The sequence below is a fragment of the Lolium perenne genome, chromosome 2 (genome assembly GCF_019359855.2).
Source record: "Lolium perenne isolate Kyuss_39 chromosome 2, Kyuss_2.0, whole genome shotgun sequence".
NCBI classification, from domain to species: domain Eukaryota; kingdom Viridiplantae; phylum Streptophyta; class Magnoliopsida; order Poales; family Poaceae; genus Lolium; species Lolium perenne.
In genome coordinates, this window is record NC_067245.2 from 324,088,373 (window position 1) to 324,109,071 (window position 20,699).

General features: G+C 44.6%; 1 protein-coding gene across 1 annotated transcript; it reads left to right on the forward strand.

The window, feature by feature from the left end:
- On the forward strand, window positions 1–3,630 carry LOC127337140 (pyruvate kinase, cytosolic isozyme). Its single transcript, XM_051364027.2, has 3 exons — window positions 1–449; window positions 1,444–1,905; window positions 2,471–3,630. The coding sequence occupies exons 1-3, from the start codon at window positions 174–176 to the stop codon at window positions 3,281–3,283; spliced, it is 1,551 nt and encodes a 516-aa protein (XP_051219987.1). The 5' UTR covers window positions 1–173; the 3' UTR covers window positions 3,284–3,630.
- Window positions 3,631–20,699: the final 17,069 nt, after the last annotated feature.

Consider the following 20,699-nt stretch of genomic DNA (forward strand, 5'->3'; position numbering starts at 1 on the left):
TGTCCTCCTTCTCATCTTCTTCCTCCGTCCCTTCGCCCACCGAATCGCCCACCCCAAAATATTTCCCCACTCCCATCCTCACCTATAAACAAAACCAAATCCCACCACCAAATCCCAATCTCACCACTCTCTTCTCCCACCTCACCTCCCCGGCGGATCGCGCGCGGGCGGCCATGGCGAACATCGACATGAAGGCGGTGCTGGCGGACCTGGAGCGGGACGCGGCGTCGGGGGCGGACGCGCGCACGCCGCGGACCAAGCTCGTCTGCACGCTCGGCCCGGCCTCGCGCTCCGTGCCCATGCTCGAGAAGCTGCTCCGCGCCGGCATGAACGTCGCGCGCTTCAACTTCTCCCACGGCACGCACGAGTACCACCAGGAGACGCTCGACGCGCTCCGCCAGGCCATGCACAGCACCGGCATCCTCTGCGCCGTCATGCTCGACACCAAGGTCCGCTCCCCCCCTACGCCTTCCCCCGCCCTTGCTTCCGTGTCGGTGTGCGTGCGAGTGAGTGAGTGAGTCGGATCGGGATGCCTGGGTTGGTCCGGGAGGGGAGGGGTTGGACCCTGGATCTTGCTGCTGATCTGGTGATCGGGACTGGATTGGGCCTTTTGGGTAGCCGCGCGGTCGGATTCAGGATCCCAGCTTCGGCGATTTTGACTTTTCCACCACGGAATGCTACTAGTACATGCACGTGTGGTTTAGTTAGTTAGATTGGCCTGCGGTTCCGCCTTCGCCTTGATGCACAAGGCAGGATCTAGGACCGGGCTCACGCTTGCGCCTCCATGATCGGTACTTCTGGATCTTCTGAGACGGTCATCATGGATTGTGAAGCACTCCTAGTTTGCGGTGCCTGCTAGTCACCATCTCCCTCCGGTGAAATGGAGTCGACAACGTTTTTTCCCCCCCCGGTTAATGCTAGTTTCAGAATTTGGCTGCCAGTTACGATGCTGGTGAAAAGGAGCCGATACATTTTCTCCGCTGATGCTGGTTTTGGAATTGGGCTGCGTGTTAACTTCGGCTATTTTGTCCTCTGCTAGTTTTGTTGGGTGTTTATTATCTGACCATTACACTACCTGTAAGCTGCAGCTTATGCTACCAAATCATTATGTTTCTCCAGATCTCAGAGTTCCAGTATCGCGGACTTTTGTAGGAGCTTCGGTTTGAGCATCCAATATTGGATGATGTGATTAGTGCAAACATAGATAACGCTTAACTGGTAGTACAATAGTCATGTTCAGAGTAGTCGTTCATTATGTAACAGCTTTGTGTGCCGTCTGATCGTCTCACATGCATAACTAGCTATTCATCTTGTGATGCTTATTCATTACGGTTCACATGCTCGAATTTGAATGTTTGGTTTGTCATTCCAGTCAGCTTCAATGAGACTGGTCCTGCCCCCAGTTGATTTTACATGTACTGAGTATCCTCTCCATTGCATCAGGGACCTGAGATCCGTACTGGATTTCTCAAGGACGGCAAGCCGGTCAAGCTTACCAAGGGTCAGGAGATCACTGTTACCACCGATTACGAAATCAAGGGCGACTCCAACACCATCTCTATGAGCTACAAGAAGCTTCCTGTGGACGTTAAGCCTGGGCATGTCATACTGTGTGCTGATGGCACCATCTCGTTGACTGTCCTGTCCTGCGATCCAGAGGCTGGAACCGTGAGGTGTATGTGTGAGAACACTGCGATGCTTGGAGAGAGGAAGAATTGCAACTTGCCAGGAATTGTTGTGGACCTCCCCACGCTGACGGAGAAGGATAAGGAAGATATTTTGGGATGGGGCGTGCCAAATGACATCGACATGATTGCTCTGTCTTTTGTCCGCAAAGGGTCAGATTTGGTGACCGTCAGAAAGCTCCTTGGACAGCATGCAAAGCGCATCAAGTTAATGTCAAAGGTTTGTCTGTTGTGCTATTTTATGGTTTATTATGTTAGTGTTTTCCCCTATCAATAGTTAGCTAAAACCTTTGATATTCTCTGCCATGATGAAATGTTTCTGCATGTTTAGTTAAGTACCAGGCCAATCCATAGATGATTTTTCTTCATTTGTTCATTGAGCCGCCTTAGTGCTTTGCCCTCAAGCTCTTTGTTGATACTTGACACACTAGAATTCTGGAACCCATGAACTATTTGACTCTTCATCTCTGCCCTGTTTCTGTTCCTGTTTGTAAACGACATTATAGTCTATCCTATGCTATATTAGGCAGAAAACAGAATTAGTCTCTTCTATGTGCTTTCCTTGAAGAACATAAAGCGAGCTTTGCCTCTTTTCGCCTGCATCTCCCCTGCCAATGCTTCCTTATTTTTTGCCTGATACTGTGAAGTTGTTCAGATAATCTTGCGAATTTGCTATGAAATGCTTTAGACTGCTATGGTGACAAAATCTGTTCTGTATATATGTGCTTGCTTTTAAGTGTGTTAGTAATGGTCTTATTGATCTGGCTTCTTTCTTGAATGTGTAGGTTGAGAACCAAGAGGGCATTGTAAACTTTGATGAAATTTTGAGGGAAACCGATGCCTTTATGGTTGCCCGAGGTGATCTTGGAATGGAGATTCCAGTTGAGAAGATATTCCTTGCACAGAAAATGATGATTTACAAGTGCAACCTCGCTGGCAAGCCTGTTGTTACAGCTACGCAGATGCTTGAATCAATGATCAAGTCTCCTAGGCCAACTCGTGCTGAGGCTACTGATGTTGCAAATGCCGTGCTTGATGGAACTGACTGTGTCATGCTCAGTGGTGAAAGCGCTGCTGGAGCGTACCCTGAGGTGGCTGTGAAGATCATGGCTCGTATCTGCGTCGAGGCAGAGTCTTCCCTGGACAACGACGCTGTCTTCAAAGAGATGATCAAGGCCGCGCCCCTTCCGATGAGCCCATTGGAGTCTCTTGCATCCTCGGCTGTGCGAACTGCCAACAAGGCAAGAGCTACTCTGATCGTCGTCCTGACTCGTGGTGGCACCACGGCCAAACTGGTCGCAAAGTACCGTCCCAGGGTCCCGATCCTCTCCGTGGTCGTCCCGGTGCTGACGACCGACTCCTTCGACTGGACCGTCAGCTCCGAGGGCCCGGCGAGGGACAGCCTGATTTACAGAGGCCTGATCCCACTCCTCGCCGAGGGCTCTGCCAAGGCCACCGACTCAGAGTCGACGGACGAGATCCTTCAGGCTGCTCTGAAGTCGGCTGTGCAGAAGCAGCTGTGCAAGGCCGGCGACTCCGTCGTCGTCCTGCACCGCATCGGCGTAGCTTCTGTCATCAAGATCTGCACCGTGAAGTGATCATCAGGGACGGTGACTCGGTGCCCACGGTACTTCCTTGCTGTGGAAAAACTTCGTTGCTTGTTAATCTTCTACCTTGCAGTTTGTTGCATAGATCCGAGCTGGTAAATTAGGAGGGAGGACTCCCGTTATATATAGAGCTCTTTTTACCGTTGATGCCCTGTAGTATTTATTTGACAGGTGGTTCCGTTTCATGCCTGCGCAAATTTTCTCCTAGCTTCTGCGTTGTTTGTATTCTGAAGGTACTCAGTCAGTACTCGTTTGGTAGCTATGTCAGTATGTACCAGAATAAGATTGGAATCTTCGTCGGTATGCTTCCAGCAGAGCGTTGAGATGTGTTTTGATTAGTGGCTTCATATTTGTGAGACGTGTGTTCTAGGATTACAAGTCCTATAACAAACCGCATGAATCGAACAGTTGGCTACACCATCTTGATGCTGAAGCTATGCCGTTGTCCAAACAAAAAGCGCCCTTGCGCGCCTTCTCCCGGTCACAGCCCGGTGATCTGGTCCAGGCACTCCTGGCTCTGGCGGCCGCTGCTGTGACGCTGGTGCTCTCCGCAGAAGGCGATGACGGTGCTGTCGATGCCATCCTCAAACTGCTGCTGCTGACCGACCCCCTTACCACGGCTGCAGCACGCCGGTGAGCACGTATCCTTTATTGATCTCACGACCGTCTCTTCCTGCTTGCTGACGGAATGGCGCGGCTAGTACCTGCAGTCTCTAAGACATGCAGCAACAAGTTCTGTTTCCTACTAGTGCAAACCAATGCAAGGACTATTCATCGAACATAACTAAATCCCTGTGGTTTACTTGTGTTTCGTATGTTGGCAAACATTTCGTTACCAATTTCCATCGAATTAGTTTACTATGATATCATCTGTGTTCTGGTTAAGTACCATAGTGCCCTGACAGTGGTTCAGTACCATATTGCAATTATCCTTGCATCATAGAGGCTTTACTCTTCTTGAAATATAAGCTGCAGATGATGCACCGTGTTCGATTGGTGCATGCGAGCTGTACTTAGTATGGGAAGATCCTCTTCCTCCTTTATCTTATTTTTTCGGGGTTGAGTTGTGAGCTGTAGTTAATCTGGTATGCTTTTCTTGGTCGGAATGTAGTTTTTATGCTATTGACTCCTCCGTCGCCTAATTTTGCCGAGCACCATATGATCCTGGAGGGCATACACCGTGTTTGCCGAGCATTTTTGTTTGCCACAAGTTTTTGTGCGTTATGCCGAGCAAATGTATGCCGAGGCCGAGCGTTTTCCGGCAATTGACAAACCTGTCGTTTCATTTAGCGATTGTCGGGAATGAATTTTTTTGCGTGAATTCCGGAAAGAAGAAAAAAAAGAGGGTTGACGAGATATACGGCAACAGTGGCAGATGGCTATGTAGGAACGTTTGTGATAAATGTATACGGTTAACTTACTTGTATACTACATGACGACATGATAAGATCTTAATAAATAATGTAGATAATACAATGTCTGATAACTAGGGACTAGCAGGAGTCTAATAATATTATACTACGAGTACTACTAGTAATACTAATAGTCTAAGGTGATCAATCAATCGGATGAATCAGATCCCACATCCAAGAAGGCTGGGCTGATCCCCCATTGCCAGCAGCGTCTGGCTAATACGGGTAATCTCCTCCTGTGCTGTATCAATGATGTCCTGTATCTGTCGACGTGCATCGGCCATATCTCTCTTGTATTTGTACTGTGCTTCCAGGTTAAGAACGTCCGACTGTTCAGGGTAGGCGTGCAGTACTGTTGTTCCAAGCCTGCCTTGGAGCTGTACCTTGTACGCCTCCAGATTGGCGGCTGACTGGAGTTTCCGCGGAGCTGTGTTAGTCGTGCTACGGAGGCATGGGTCGTAGCACCCCGCGGCGCGGAAAATAGCATCATGGCTTGGCCTGTCAATGAGCAGCATTAGTTGGTGGGCGTCGCCATATTTCTTAGCATCGAGATGAGCTTTGAGCAAGCGCTCCTTGGCTATTCTGCGGTCTTCGCCGAGAGGAAGGGCGTGCTTCCGGTACTTGTTGGCGGGGAATAGCTCGCGAACCACGCCATCCAACCTTGTGTTCAGGGTGCCACACTTTGCCACTTCGTCCTTGAGGGCATTGGAGGCACGGTGCTTCCAGAGCAACATGTCGGAGTTGGCCAGTTCGATCCTCGCGTACCCGTAATGGGCAGCAGCCGGATCCAACTCCTGGAGTTGTCTGCATGAATTGAGGTCAGAGTAAGGCATTATCACCACCACGAGCGTGCCGCCGTTCCGTTGGGCTTCACCCACCATGCAGACATCCGCAAATCTCTGAAAATTGGCGAACTTGATGAAATCTTTTGCCGCAGCTGCGTTGTGTACAATGACGTGATCTTCGCTTCCATGGAGCTCGTGGAAGCCGCTTGGCCCATCAACCGCGTCGACATAGCTCCCTTTGAGCACAACATCCAGCTCTCTGGCGACTTCCTTGGCACTCCCCAGCTGCAGACCTTGCCCCGTTAGACGCCAGTTGGGCACCGCGTTCGCCATTGGTAATCCTTCTCTCTCAGCTGCGCTTTGCTGCGTGTTAGCTAGAAAGCTTGGGGTCCAACTGGTTGGATCGATTTGCCTGTGAGGCTTGTTGTGTCGCGCGTATAAATAGGAATATAGACCGATCGACCGACCGACTTGGTGGTTACAACTCCATCGATCGGCTTAAACTTGGCAATTCGATTTCGAGTAGAACTCGGAAACGCGTCGATCGGCTTAAACTTGGTAAGCCAATTAACTTCCCACAGGCGAGATTCGAAGAACTCGGAAACGCGTCGACCAGCTTAAGCTTGGTAAGCCAACTTAGGTAGCGACCCACAGGCTCGATTCCAATTCAATTTGAACTCGGAAACGGATTTTTCCGACGCACAAGGAAAGTAAAACGCTCCCTTCCCTTGCGTTTCAGCGCTTTTTTCCATCATCCGCTTCAGCGCCGCGACGCGTGTCCCATCTCATCTCATCTTCCTCCCCTGACGTCTCTTCTTTCCCCAATTCTCTGTCTGTCTTTCCTTGTGAGCAATGGCCACCAAGCAATGCGGTGGCAATCTTCTGTAATTACTAGCAACAATAAGGGCACATGTGGATACCACTTCGGCCTATTCTAGAGAAGCTCGGGAATCTCTACAGAAGGAGGTCGCCGACCGATTCTGGATTCATGTACAATTTGGGCTTCACGGTAGAAATAAGCGGACTATCGAAGCTAGACCCTTCTTTTGGGCTTATGCTGTTGCGGACTAGAAGCTAGACCCTTCTTTTGGGTTTACCCGGGTCCAGCGGCGGCCGGCGTGGGGCCAGCGTCGGGGCGGCGCGAGGCCGATGCGGGGGAGCGGTGGCGGGGCGGCGCACGGCCGACACGAAGCGAAGCGGCGACGGCCGGCGTAGAAGCGGCGGCGCGGCGAAGCGTGGGGTGGGGCGGGGCGGCGCGGGGCGGCGGGGGGCCCAGCATCGGGCGGCGCGACGCTGGGCGGCGGGCGGCGACGCACGCTTGTGGCGAGAGGAAGAAGAAGGAAGGAAGGAAAAAAGAAAAAAAAAGACTGACATGTGGGTCAAATGGCATATTTAGGAATATGCTTTTTTACAGTTTTAGTTTACGGGTTCTGATCTGTGCTGGCACTTTTTCGACCCGTAAACACGAGTTTAGTGGCCTGAACTCGCGTTTTACAATTTGCATGTTTACGGGCTCTGCTAGAGATGCTCTAATAACGATAGTGATGGAAATCCCAAGCAATATGGTAGATACTGTCGGTGACCTGGAGGGCTTGACATGCAACTATGCAAGGAATGAAGTAACAAATGGGGTCTAAAAGGTTTTTGTGCAGCTACGTAAAAACACTTCGTGATATTAATTAGCTCTCTATGGAGCCGATTTTCGAAGGTATATAACCATTACTCTTCCTAGGTCCTCAAGCGAGGTTTATTCCAATCAAGGAGAAACAGCCGGATGTGCATTTGGTTAAGCCCCCGACTAGCTAGGTCAAGTTAACAGTAGATGGTTCTTTCCGTGTGGAGGATGGCACAGCAGAACCGGAGTGGTACTGATACATGTCAAGTTATCTTTTCAGCTCGCCGGTTTTCTAATTCTTGTGAGGAAGCTTTGGAAGCCGAATTATATTGGCTTGCTCCGAAGGTTTCGACCTCGCCATCCAGCATTGTTAGCTACCAATACTCATTGATTCTAATTGCGCACAACTTGTGTCAGCTTTGAATGATCCATCACAAGACCGATTGGCCTTTGTGCATGTTATCATAGGGATTAAGAATTTAGCTAGTTCTACTCGTGTTTGCAACTTTGTAAAAGTGGATTTTATTCAGGTTAGGGTTAGTCATTGTCTTGCTAACTGGGCAAGGGCAGAGCGCTAATATCTTTTCCCGTTCAGTTCTGGCCTAGCTTGTGTTTCTTCAGGAGCTAGAATTGGGGTACCTTGTAAGGGAAATACAGATTGGCTCTCGGGTGCAACGCACCCCTATACTTGAAAAAAAATAAAAAAATATTAAAAAAAGTTTTAAAAAATTCAAACTCGAAACACCCCATGACCAGGTACTATTCACTTCATGTTCGTCATAATTTTGTTTTTTTGCCCTGGAGATCATGGGAATTATTTCGTTTCCAAACATTGTTTTTACAACTACAAACTTGATCATCCTTGATTTCTAGGAAGATTCAAATTTTTTAACTTTTTTAAATTACTATAATTTTTTTGGGTCTATGGGGGTGCGTTGCACCCGAGAGCCAAAAGTCCGCTTCGTGCCTTGTAAGCCCGATTGCTTAATAAAGATCTAGTTTTGCCTGCAAAAAAGAAGAATACCGCCTTTGTTGAAAGCAAGTGCAGTGTCTCACCTGGTGATGTCTGAATATAAGTATTTATGTATCTTAGCAGTGTTTTTTTGCTGAATCTCAAGAATCATTACGCATCCTCCGCTTGAATCAATTTATCTCCTTTAACAGTTGCTCACTAGAGTTTATATACAACATTTTGTTTATATACAACATAAAAATGGCACTCATTGAATGGAGGTGCTACATAACTAAGCACATTGTGAGCTTAGTTCATTGAATGCATATAAACCACCTTGCTAAGTTCTGTTGGATAATTAGGCACAATTTCCATGATTAATTCCTGAATATAAAACATGATGACAGCAACTACTAACATGTGAAACTCGAACATACTAGATGCATTGATCAACATGAGCAGCAGCAGCGCAAACGGTAAAGCATCCATCTCTAAACAGATCGAGATATGTCGCACGTACCGATCTGGTGGAGGTGGCGGTGGAGGTGTAGCAGATGATGTCGCAGCAGTAACGTTGTTGATGACAACGTTGTTGACGACAGGGACGACGGGTCGGAGTAGACGGTAGGCAGCACCGCCCGACTTGGACGGAAGACGACCCGTGATGAAGAGCTTGAGCAGTCGCGCAGAGCGCTTCCCAAAAACCTAATTCGCCCTCTCCCGTACAGGATCGCAAGGACGAGCGGTACCTGCTCTCCCGTTTGCCGATGCACGTCGGCGTGCGGGATGGAGTAGGCTACGATGGCGGCGCAAGCAGAGAGAGGTGGCAAAACCCTAACTCGTGTATTAGATATGTCGTGGGCCACGCCCACGTTTTACAGATAGCCCACGGTCCGGGAGCGACCCGAACCGACTAACTGCGACGCGTCCATCTAGGACTCTGTTCGTTTTCCTGAACTGCAAAAAGAAAGGAAAGTCTCGGCTCGAGGCTCAATCCACTCACCACGAGCGCGGCGCGCGTCGCGTCGCGTCGTGACGAGTCGAGACGAGCGAGCGAGGAGGAGGAGGAGCGCGCGTGAACCACTCCTATTCTTACTCACTTACTAGTGGTGGAACAACCCACCTTATAAGGTGGTCTAACTTCCTCCCAACTTTCCATGTGGGACTAAACTTCCCACCTCTTGCCACTCCCTAGTGAGCTGCCACCAACTTGGGCTCAAACTCACAAGGCTACCACTATGTGGGCTTTGAGATTTATAGGGAAAATCTGAAATCTATTATGGGCCACTAAGTGTGGGCCCAATATTTCAACAATCCCCCACCAGATCTCAAATCCCCATTTAGAGATTTACCAAAACTCGCTGCTTGTTTATATACCAGTGTTTTAGCGGAGACTGTTAAGTTGAACTTCCGCCTAGAACCTTAAGCTACATCCATTCACACTTGAACAATGGACTAAGCCTTGAATTGCAAGTTTTGCGTGAACAGGGTTTCACTCAAAGTCATAACCAGTACATGGCTGCCAGTAGCCTACCCCGCGGGTGAAGCATATGCGTCATACTTCGTGGTCTCTTCATGAGTTTACTAGAGATCACCAAAATCTCATAGATTGCGACGTTTAACAATCGGACTCATATAGGTGTGTTATTTCAAGAATACTCTGTAGGACAGCATCTTTGCTAAAATAGCCAACATAAACACATTAAGGCTTGTTGCCAACCTGTCTTACAGCAATTAAGAGTTGTGCATCTTCACATAGAGATGGTTACATAACACTCTCCTCAATTAAACCACTAGTTTGTTCCTCCCAGGTCCTAATTCACGGGATCTCCGATCACAAAGGTTGGGTTACCACTATGGTGTAACATCAACGGGTCTCAAACCCATCTCCCTCGATGCACTTTCTATCACATTACGTGATAGTCCCTTTGTAAAGGGATCTGCCAGGTTTTTGTCTGTTTGAATATATGTAACAGTTATTACTCCGGAGTTTCGCAATTTCCTGACAGACTTCAAACGTCTCTTGACGTGTCTTGATGACTTCGCGTTATCCTTAGAATTGTTCACTTTGACAATTACAGTTTGATTGTCACAATTCAAAAGGATTGCCGGTACAGGTTTTTCAACCACAGGCAAGTCCATCAAGAGCTCACGCAACCATTCTGATTCAACAGTGGTTGTGTCCAAAGCAGTAAGTTCTGCTTCCATAGTTGACCTCGTCAATATGGTTTGCTTGCAAGATCTCCATGACACTGCGCCACCTCCAAAGGTAAATACATACCCATTAGTGGCGTAGAGATCAGCTACATCAGAGATCCAATTTGAATCACTATATCCTTCAAGCACAGCTGGGTGCCCTGAATAGTGAATCCCATAACTCATTGTACCACATAGGTAGCGCATGACTCTATCAAGTGCATGCCAATGATCAGTACCCGGGTTTGACATGAACCTACTCAACTTGCTAACAGCAAAAGAGATGTCAGGTCTAGTCGCGCTCGCTAAGTACATGAGTGGGCCAACGATCTGAGAATATCTCAATTGATCTATGGCAATCCTCCGGTTCTTGCGTAATGTCACACTGGGATCATAAGGTGTTGGAGAAGACTTGCTATCAATATAGCCGAACCGGCTCAGGATCTTCTCAACATAATGGGATTGCGTTAGAGTAATCCCACTCTCGTTCTTAATAAGCTTGATGTTCAGAATCACATCAGCTTCTCCCAGATCTTTCATATCAAAACACTTTGACAAGAAAGACTTGACCTCGTGTATTACTTTCATGTTTGTACCAAATATCAGAATATCATCCACATACAAACACAGTATAACACCTTCGCCTCCACCATGGCGATAGTAAACGCACTTGTCAGCCTCATTGACAACAAAGCCTACAGAAGTTAGAGTTCTGTCAAACTTCTCATGCCATTGCTTAGGTGCTTGTTTTAGGCCATATAAAGATTTCAGCAACTTGCACACCTTTCTTTCTTCACCTTTTACTACAAATCCATCAGGCTGATCCATATAGATTTCCTCTTCCAACTCTCCATTAAGAAAAGCTGTCTTAACGTCCATTTGATGAACGATAAGACCATATGAGGCAGCCATGGACAGTAGTACTCGAATGGTGGTAAGTCTAGCGACAGGTGAATAGGTGTCGAAGTAATCTTCGCCTTCTCTCTGTGTGTAGCCTTTAGCTACAAGCCGCGCCTTGTACTTTTCAATAGTACCATCAGGCCTTAGCTTCCTCTTGAACACCCATTTGCAGCCCACAGGCTTGCATCCATGGGGTCGTTCTGATAGCTCCCAAGTTCCATTAGAAAGAATCGAGTCCATCTCATTATGGATAGCTTCTTTCCAGTCATCTGCATCTGGAGATGCATATGCATCTGCAATGGACGTGGGAGTATCATCCACAAGGTACACAACGAAATCATCACCAAAGGATTTTTCAATCCTCCGTCTCTTGCTCCGTTTAGGAGCTTCATTGTCATCCTTCTCAGTAACATTCTCATATGATTGTTCAAAATACTCATTAGATGGACTAGACTCAGGAATTATCTCAGTAGAAATTCTAGCAATGCTATGCATATCTTTCATAGGAAACATATTCTCAAAAAATGTTGCATCACGAGATTCCATAATAGTATCAACATGCATATCAGGTACCTCGGATTGAACTACTAAAAATCTATAGCCTACACTCCGCGGAGCATAACCTAGAAAGATACAATCCACTGTCTTTGGTCCGAGTTTGCGCTTCTTAGTAATTGGAATATTGACTTTCGCCAAACATCCCCATGTGCGCAAATACGAAAGTGATGGTTTTCTCCCAGCCCACTCCTCGTAAGGGGTTTTATCTTTATTCTTGTTAGGAACTCTATTCAGGACATGACATGAAGTCAATAAAGCCTCCCCCCACCATGCCTTTGATAAACCAGCAGTGGCTAACATGGAATTCACCAAGTCAGTCAGCGTGCGGTTTTTCCTCTCGGCAACCCCGTTTGATTGGGGCGAATAGGGAGGCGTCCTCTCATGAATAATGCCATGTTCCTCACAGAATTCATCAAAGATCTTAGGAAAATATTCACCACCACGATCCGACCTAAGACGCTTTATCTTTCTCTCTAGTTGATTTTCAACTTCGGCCTTATAAATTTTAAAGTAGTCTAAAGCTTCATCTTTAGTTCGCAACAAATAAACATAGCAAAATCTAGTCGCATCATCAATCAATGTCATGAAATATCTCTTTCCACCTTTTGTCAACACACCATTCATCTCGCATAGATCAGAATGTATGAGTTCTAGAGGTGCCAAGTTTCTCTCCTCGGCCGCCTTGTGAGGCTTCCGAGGTTGCTTTGATTGCACACAACTATGGCACTTAGAACCTTTGGCAATGGTGAAATTCGGAATTAAACTCAAACTGGATAGCCGAGACATTAAACCAAAATTAATGTGACATAAACGAGAATGCCAAACACTGGTATCATCACTAACATTGCCACAAATATGGTTCACAGACTTATTACTGAAATCCGAAAGCGAAAAGCGGAACAAGCCTCCGCACTCATAGCCTTTACCAATAAATTATCCAAACTTGGAAACAACTACTTTATTTGACTCTAAAACAACCTTAAACCCATCTCTGCATAGAAGGGAGCCGCTAACGAGATTCGTGTTCATAGTAGGGACATGCTGCACGTTCCTCAGCTGCACGATCTTCCCCGAAGTGAACTTCAGATCTACCGTGCCAACACCACGAACAGAAGCATGTGACCCATTCCCCATCAAGACGGAAGAATCCCGGGCGACCTGGTAAGAAGTGAACATGGATATGTCAGCACACACATGAACATTAGCACCTGTATCAATCCACCAACATGGAGATTGAAATACCGAAAGAACAGTAAAAAGATTACCGTACCCATCAGCATTGCTAGCGGTCACCGTGTTGACTTGCCTCGCCTTTTTCTTGCGGTCTGCCCTCTCTGGACAGTCCTTAGAAAAGTGGCCAGTTTCTCCACAGGTAAAGCAGCTCAGATCTGCTTTGTTTATCATCTTCTTCTTCTTGAAGGTTGTAGTCTTCATAGGCTTATTGAAGGAGGGCTTGTTATTCCCTTTATTCTTGCTGTAGGGTTTCTTCTGCACCATGTTGGCACTAGACTGACCCTCTCCTTTCTCAGTAGTATCCTTAGCCCGAGCTTTCTCCTCAACATCAAGAGACGCTATCAGATTTTCAACCGATATCTCCTGTCTCTTGTGTTTGAGAGTTGTGGCAAAGTTCCTCCATGAAGGGGGCAACTTAGCAATGATGCATCCAGCCACAAACTTGTCAGGTAAGGCACACTTAAGGAGTTCAAGCTCTTTCGCAATGCACTGTATCTCATGAGCTTGTTCGACTACAGAACGGTTGTTCACCATCCTGATGTCATGAAAGCTCTCCATGATGTACGCTTCATCGCCGCATCGGTTGCACCGAATTTAGTATTCAGTGCATCCCAGAGCTCTTTACCATCTGTTATGTGCATGTACACATCACACAGACGATCAGCAAGAATACTCAGAACGCATCCGATGAAGAGAGTATTGTTTTCCTTGAACTTGTTCTGATCTTGGTCAGATATAGTTCCTTCAGGTAAACCATTACTAACTTCGAATACTTTTAGATGAGTAAGCCAGAGCGTGGCCTTAACCTGCCACCTCTTAAAGTGCACACCGGTAAACTTATCCGGCCTCAGTGCATCAGCAAAACCAGCCATTGTTAACTCAGGAAATTACCTACAATTAGGTTTTTGGATTGTTGGATAATTAGGCACAATTTTCATGATTAATTCCTGAATATAAAACATGATGACAGCAACTAGTAACATGTGAAACTCGAACATACTAGATGCATTGATCAACATGAGCAGCAGCAGCGCAAACGGTAAAGCATCCATCTCTAAACAGATCGAGATATGTCGCACGTACCGATCTGGTGGAGGTGGCGGTGGAGGTGTAGTAGATGATGTCGCAGCAGTAACGTTGTTGATGACAACGTTGTTGACGACAGGGACGACGGGTCGGAGTAGACGGCGTTGAAGACGACGGTAGGCAGCACCGCCCGACTTGGACGGAAGACGACCCGTGATGAAGAGCTTGAGCAGTCGCGCAGAGCGCTTCCCAAAAACCTAATTCGCCCTCTCCCATACAGGATCGCAAGGACGAGCGGTTCCGGAGACCTGCTCTCCCGTTTGCCGATGCACGTCGGCGTGCGGGATGGAGTAGGCTACGATGGCGGCGCAAGCAGAGAGAGGTGGCAAAACCCTAACTCGTGTATTAGATATGTTTCTGCGGTAGCCGGGCAAGAGATTATATAGGCTCAGGAAACCCTAGGCAACGTGGGCCACGCCCACGTCCACGTCGCACGCACGTTTCGAGTCGGTTAGACTCAATCCACTCACCACGAGCGCGGCGCGCGTCGTGACGAGACGAGACGAGCGAGCGAGGAGGAGGAGGAGCGCGCGTGAACCACTCCTATTCTTACTCACTTACTAGTGGTGGAACAACCCACCTTATAAGGTGGTCTAACTTCCTCCCAACTTTCCATGTGGGACTAAACTTCCCACCTCTTGCCACTCCCTAGTGAGCTGCCACCAACTTGGGCTCAAACTCACAAGGCTACCACTATGTGGGCTTTGAGATTTATAGGGAAAATCTGAAATCTATTATGGGCTACTAAGTGTGGGCCCAATATTTCAACAAGTTCTTATGACGTTCTTGTTTCAGATGATCACAAGTTCAATTCCTTGATGACATTGCCTCAAAGAGTGAATAAAAAGTGGGTTCTCAAGGAAACAAGACATGACATATCTCTGATCTTTCTTGATGATGTATTAATGCAAATATTCCATCATTATGATTCTTTTTATGATGAAGTAGCAACCTACATTTTGTAACTTGCTTCATATTTTAAACTCTGATTTTGCTTGTCTCGATCGATGCATCTTTGTTTTATGGACTTGAACATGGAATTTGTAGTTGCGGGCGATGGGAGAATCTACATGTTCAATATGTGAATCTGAGTTGTGAGTTCAACTGGTTATGAACTATACAACTTTTATAGTCATTGGCATTTTTAATAACCGTCTAGCCACCCCAATCTAATAGTGTTAAATAGATTGAACCAAATTGATGAACCAAAAGTGTGGGACCAGAACCAAAATCTGCAGGACCGGAACATCTAATATATTTTACAAAAATTATAAAAAGACTAGCTCCTTTTGAAAGGCCGAAGCATCTGATGAAACTGCACCAATTTTAAAGCAACAAGCAATACACATCTTAAAGCAATATGCAATGGTTTGAATTTGATGATGGTTGTTCATCACTTTTGACCCCTCTAACACATGTTTTGAATTACTGAAGCATCGTAGGAATTACACAAAACTAATCACTGATTTTATCAACGGTCAGAAAAATTCAGACTTGATAGAACCACACAGAACCTAGGTTACGTGCAATCACCATAAAAAGAGCTTGACCAAGGAAAAATGGCACGATATGTTGTGCGCACACACACTTTTATAATGACACATTAACTAAATAATTGTACTCTATAAACTTGTATTAAGATATTTATTAGACTTATATATGCTCTAGAATCCTCTAGTATAAGGAAACTACAAGAACTAAAATGAATAAAACATATAATACTTAGATGCTACCCATTAATCTGGGTAGATTCATGATTTGTCTTACTTGCAACTTTACTTATATTTGGAGAATTTAGTCTAGTTAAAAGTAGCGGAGTAAACTTGAGAACAATCGAATTGTATTGGACGGAAACTTGTTTATTTTTGGCAAATGTGTATTTAAGACAACAAATGGTAAAAGTATAGAAAAATAAGCACTGATTTTTTATATTTAGTTATAAATCATTCTTAATTTTGCTAGGTAACATGGGAAATTTACTAGCCAGTTAAATTTTCATACTAATAAATATTTACTAGCTAGTTAAAATTGTTCTTAATCGTGTATGCAAAAGAATGATTTAGTAATACTAGTGGTTATAAAAAAGTATAAAAAAACTTGTACTACATAAATAAAGGAGTAAATTAGGATGAAATAAAAGAGATATCTAATTGAGGGCAGCGATATGGCGGACAAGCTACACATACCTCGTAATCCCGGACGTTTCTTAGGTCTCACGATCTGGGCTAAAGGCTATTTTCCTTTAGTTAGGAGCAAGGTTGGAAAAAGCGCTAGGCGTAAGCGAGGCGGTTGGCATTCGCCTAGTGCCTAGGTGATGCTTAAGCGGCCTAGGCGCAGCCTAGGCGGGCATAGTTTATACCATCAAGTGTGTATATTTGTTATTATATGTGAATAAACATTAATTTATAGCATGTAGATGTGTAAATTTGTAATAACTACCTTTATAATATTGCTCATCTAGCTCGATCGTGAAGTATGACATGATTTCTTATTGTGGAAGATAATTTCTTGGTTAGACTGCCTAGACTTCCGCTTATGCCCTAGGCGAGGCGTTTATCCATCGCCTAGGGCCTAAGCGTGCTTAAGCGGTGCCTAGGCGTCGCCTTGTCCAACAGAGGTTAGGAGTTTGAATACAATCTTTTTAATAGTGTTACCGTATAGAGTTTGGCCCATGTACTCATTTCCTTGTGTGTCCAAAGCCGTTTCCCTGTTTTATTTTATTTTTTTCATGTGTATATGGTTCTGTGGATGATTTCGGTTGTGTTTCTGAAATTCTTGATGAGCTGTTGCAAATTTCGGATGAATACACCAACTTTTTTTTAGTGAAGACCACAATCGTAGCATTGCTAATGAATGTTGCTATCCTGAAAGCATTAAGTAAAACCAATGTTTTTTCTACTACAACCTGTGATAATTTGTTGTTGTAATTGTGTAGACCTTAAAATCAAATATCAGTAGTGCTTTCGCGAATAATGTTTGAATCAAAACTAGGAAATATAAGTTCTGATCAGTAAGCTATGGTGGTGAAATCGTGAACTACTTTTACTAGGATTTGTTGGTGTGGAGTTGCTGTTAATTGTTGAAATGTCCAGACTACTTATGCTGATTTTGCCGATGAACCAGTGAATATGTCGACATTGCTGTAAAACTTCAGTGCTTAATCCTGCTCAAATCAATTTAAACAAAATCACAATCAGATTCCCTTTTTTTTAGAAGAGCTTCTTCTTGATGGACCAATATTATTGATGTTCTAACTAATTTGTAATCCAACAGTTCTACCAATCTATTGCAAAATTACAAATTCTGAATACGGTATTAGCATTGTTTGCGTCAAAACCATACTCCGTAAGAACTAGGACTAGTCTTAGCAGTCTTTGCATTGCAATATTAATATGCTTCACCTATTTTAAGTACCGTTTAGAAATCTGATTTTTTAATAGGGGACGAGGGAGACAATCTTGCAGATGCATTAATGGATGATCAGTGGGTCTCACATGTGCCACTGCTAGAGTTTCTATAAAGCTAAAAAGATAGGTACAAGGGAAATACGCCTCGTACATGTACCGACACCACCAATCTCTTTGCACGTGAACATCTTAGATAACGAGCTACGTATAGCTCGGCCTCCAAATGGAGTTTTCGATATCTAATTGGATTATTTAAATTGCCAGTGCGTTGCTAAAAAAACAAAATAAGTGTATAAGATTGACTAAAAGGCCATTCTATTTTATGAATGTGTGGTGAGCTAAATCAAATGTATTTCCCAATCTCGGATGAATCAAGATAATGTTTGACATTTTGCGTCATCATATTTATATGTTGAGTCTCCGTCAGAGGTTTGAAGGTATGAGCTACAAGTGTTGTGGCGACCTATGCACCATGCACCGAGCCGGGCATCGGAGCACAACGGTTCTGGTACACATGGATATCCTTAATGCATTCCGTTTTGTAATTCTGTAGTTTGGTTATGAGATGTGACGAGTTCAGTCTTTTTTTAGTATGCACACAACTTTAGATAGACAGCTCTTTGTGATTTCATCAGGAAGTTCCCGGGTCCGCCGTGCATGTTTTGCCGTATATGAAGTGATTAACTATTACTACCTTTGTTTCGAAAATGAAGGTGTGTAAATTTCTCTAAAAGTCACACGACTTAAAGTTTGGCCAGGTTAATTTTTTTATCAACATCTATAACATGAAATCAATATCATTAGATACGTCATGCAATATACTTTCAATATCTATTGTAAATGATAATAATTTACTCTATAAATTTGATCAAAATTGACATCGTATGACTTCAGGAAAAAATTGTACACCTTCTTGGAATGGAGGTAGTATTTATTTGGCTTCGAAGAGAGACTCCACCTCACGCGGGTCTGTGACATATTTTCGGCGAGAAGTGACGGAGTGATGTACGAAAGGCAGGAAAACTGTGACGCATGCACATTGTGTGGCAGGAAAACCGAACAACAACGGCGGATAGTAGTGGTGTGGCGGAAATGACAACAAAATCCCTTTACTTAGTGACATGTAACTAAGGAAATATATTCTATATACATGTATTAAGATATTTCTTATACTTAGTTATATGCTCTCCAATCCTCTACTATAAGGCAACTCTACATATAAAAAAATGGACACAACATATTGTACTTATAGGTGCCACACATTAAGCTGGGTAGATTTGTGACTTTGTCTTACTTTTAACTTTACTTATATTTAGAGAATTTAGTCTAGTTAAATACAGAAGACCAAACTTGAGAACAAAAAGAATTGTAAATTGTATCTTATTAGCACATGTGTATTTAAGATGCCAAACGTTGAAATTATAGAAAAATGAGTACTGATATTTTTTATTCAGTAAAAACATAGTCTTACTTTTGCTAGGTAATATGAGAAAATTTAGTAGCTAAAATCGCATATTATTATTAAATAAGTAAGCACATATATTAGTAATACTAGGGGTTATAAAAAGGTAAAAAACTTTTACTACAAAAACAGACATGGCAAACAAAGATGAAATCGAACATATATGTGACATTGCTAGTTTATTGCCCATGCGATGCTAAAGAAAAACATAAGCCTATATCCACATGACCAAAATGACATTAATTTTTGTTAATGTTTATTGAGCCAAATCAAAGTGGATTTCCAAATTCGGAGCAATAAACTTAATATTTGATCATGTGCATCATCATATTTTTTTATCTCAGATTCTACATGGGGTTTCTATGTATTAGTGAAAAGTGTGATGGTAGTCTAGCCACCACACGCTGTGCGTTAGAGCACATTGGTCATGGTGTCATTTAAATCTACTGAATGTCTGTAATGTTTTCAACTTTATCATTCTGTAGTTTGGTTCTGAGATTTAACGAGTCCAATTTTAGTTCGATATGAGATGATTCAGGGTTGATGAACTTGATGCTCTACAATGTCATGTTAATGTGTCTTGATGAACTCCTAGTGCCATGTAGCTATTTCACAGGGAATATTTTATATGTCCATTTTTTTCTTCTACGGAATGTCGCTGAAATGGCAGGATGTACACTCTCTCTAATTTCGTTTGATATACTTTGTAGTCTTTTTATTGCTACGAAATCGTAGCAAACTCTATACGGACTAAGAGAATCCAGCGGCGAGCCTCAACCGGGGTCCCAAAGGGCTATTGGACGCGCTGGACAGAAATTCGCGCCTAACCACACATTCCAAACACTACGCCTCCCACTTTCGGATGATGAGTTCCCTCTCACCCTCGCTTTCGTCACAACCTCGCTGCGCACAATGCCTCCCACTTTCAGACGACGAGTTCTATGAGGCAGTGGACAAGGAAGAACAATGGGACGTTGGCCTTGAGTCGGCGGACCCAGACCACACGTCGCAGCTCGCCTCATGCCCTACGACGAGTAGTCTAGTCTATTCTCGGTTTTAGTTTAAATTAAATTTTAATCGAATTTTGGCTAACTTTGTAATTTATAATGAAATTTAAATAAAAAATTAAATTTATGTTGAACTTGAGATTTTCTGTAACGTCATTCAGAACTAACACCAACGCCCCATTCGGTCTGTTCGTACCCGTTTGAGGGACGCTGCTGGGCATAGTACATGCTGTGGCACGGCCTGGTAATCAAATGGGCAATATTTCTGTCGTCGTGGCGAATAGACAGATGCCATGGGATGACTTAAGTTGGGGCCGAATGTGCGCTAGAGGATTCGGGAGAGGGTTCGGGATCTGTAAAAGATACCGGTTTGTATTGCTTAACTTGACCCTTGGCCAGAGGTTGAAGATGTACAGTACAAGCTTCCTACTTTCTGCTGATGAACAGCCTAACTTCTCTCTCAGATGGAACCTCGTGATCGCTAATGGTTCATTCTCCCGCGCAGGGGTGTGCCCCCTCTCCTTATATAGGGGAGAGGGTGGCTTACAGGGGAAGAAACCCTAATGGCATCTTTGACTAGACAAACTACTTTACAAAGCTACTTTGGCCTCAAATGACGCCGGTATGTTCTTTATACAAGGGCTGGTGACGCCCACCGGTACCTTTTACGTCATCTTCTGCTTTGGCGTCAGGGCTTCGATTAAAGCTGAAGTGTTTCGCTCATAAAGTGCCTTTATCCTTGGAGGAATCTTTGACCAAAGTGCCGACAGGCTTCAGTCGAGATGATGCCGGTA

Coding starts and splice junctions, on each gene's coding strand:
- LOC127337140 (XM_051364027.2), top strand. CDS start 174: ATGGCGAACATCGACATGAAGGCGGTGCTGGCGGACCTGGAGCGGGAC. Junction 450..1,443: donor CCGTCATGCTCGACACCAAG/GTCCGCTCCCCC, acceptor CCATTGCATCAG/GGACCTGAGATCCGTACTGG. Junction 1,906..2,470: donor GCATCAAGTTAATGTCAAAG/GTTTGTCTGTTG, acceptor TTGAATGTGTAG/GTTGAGAACCAAGAGGGCAT.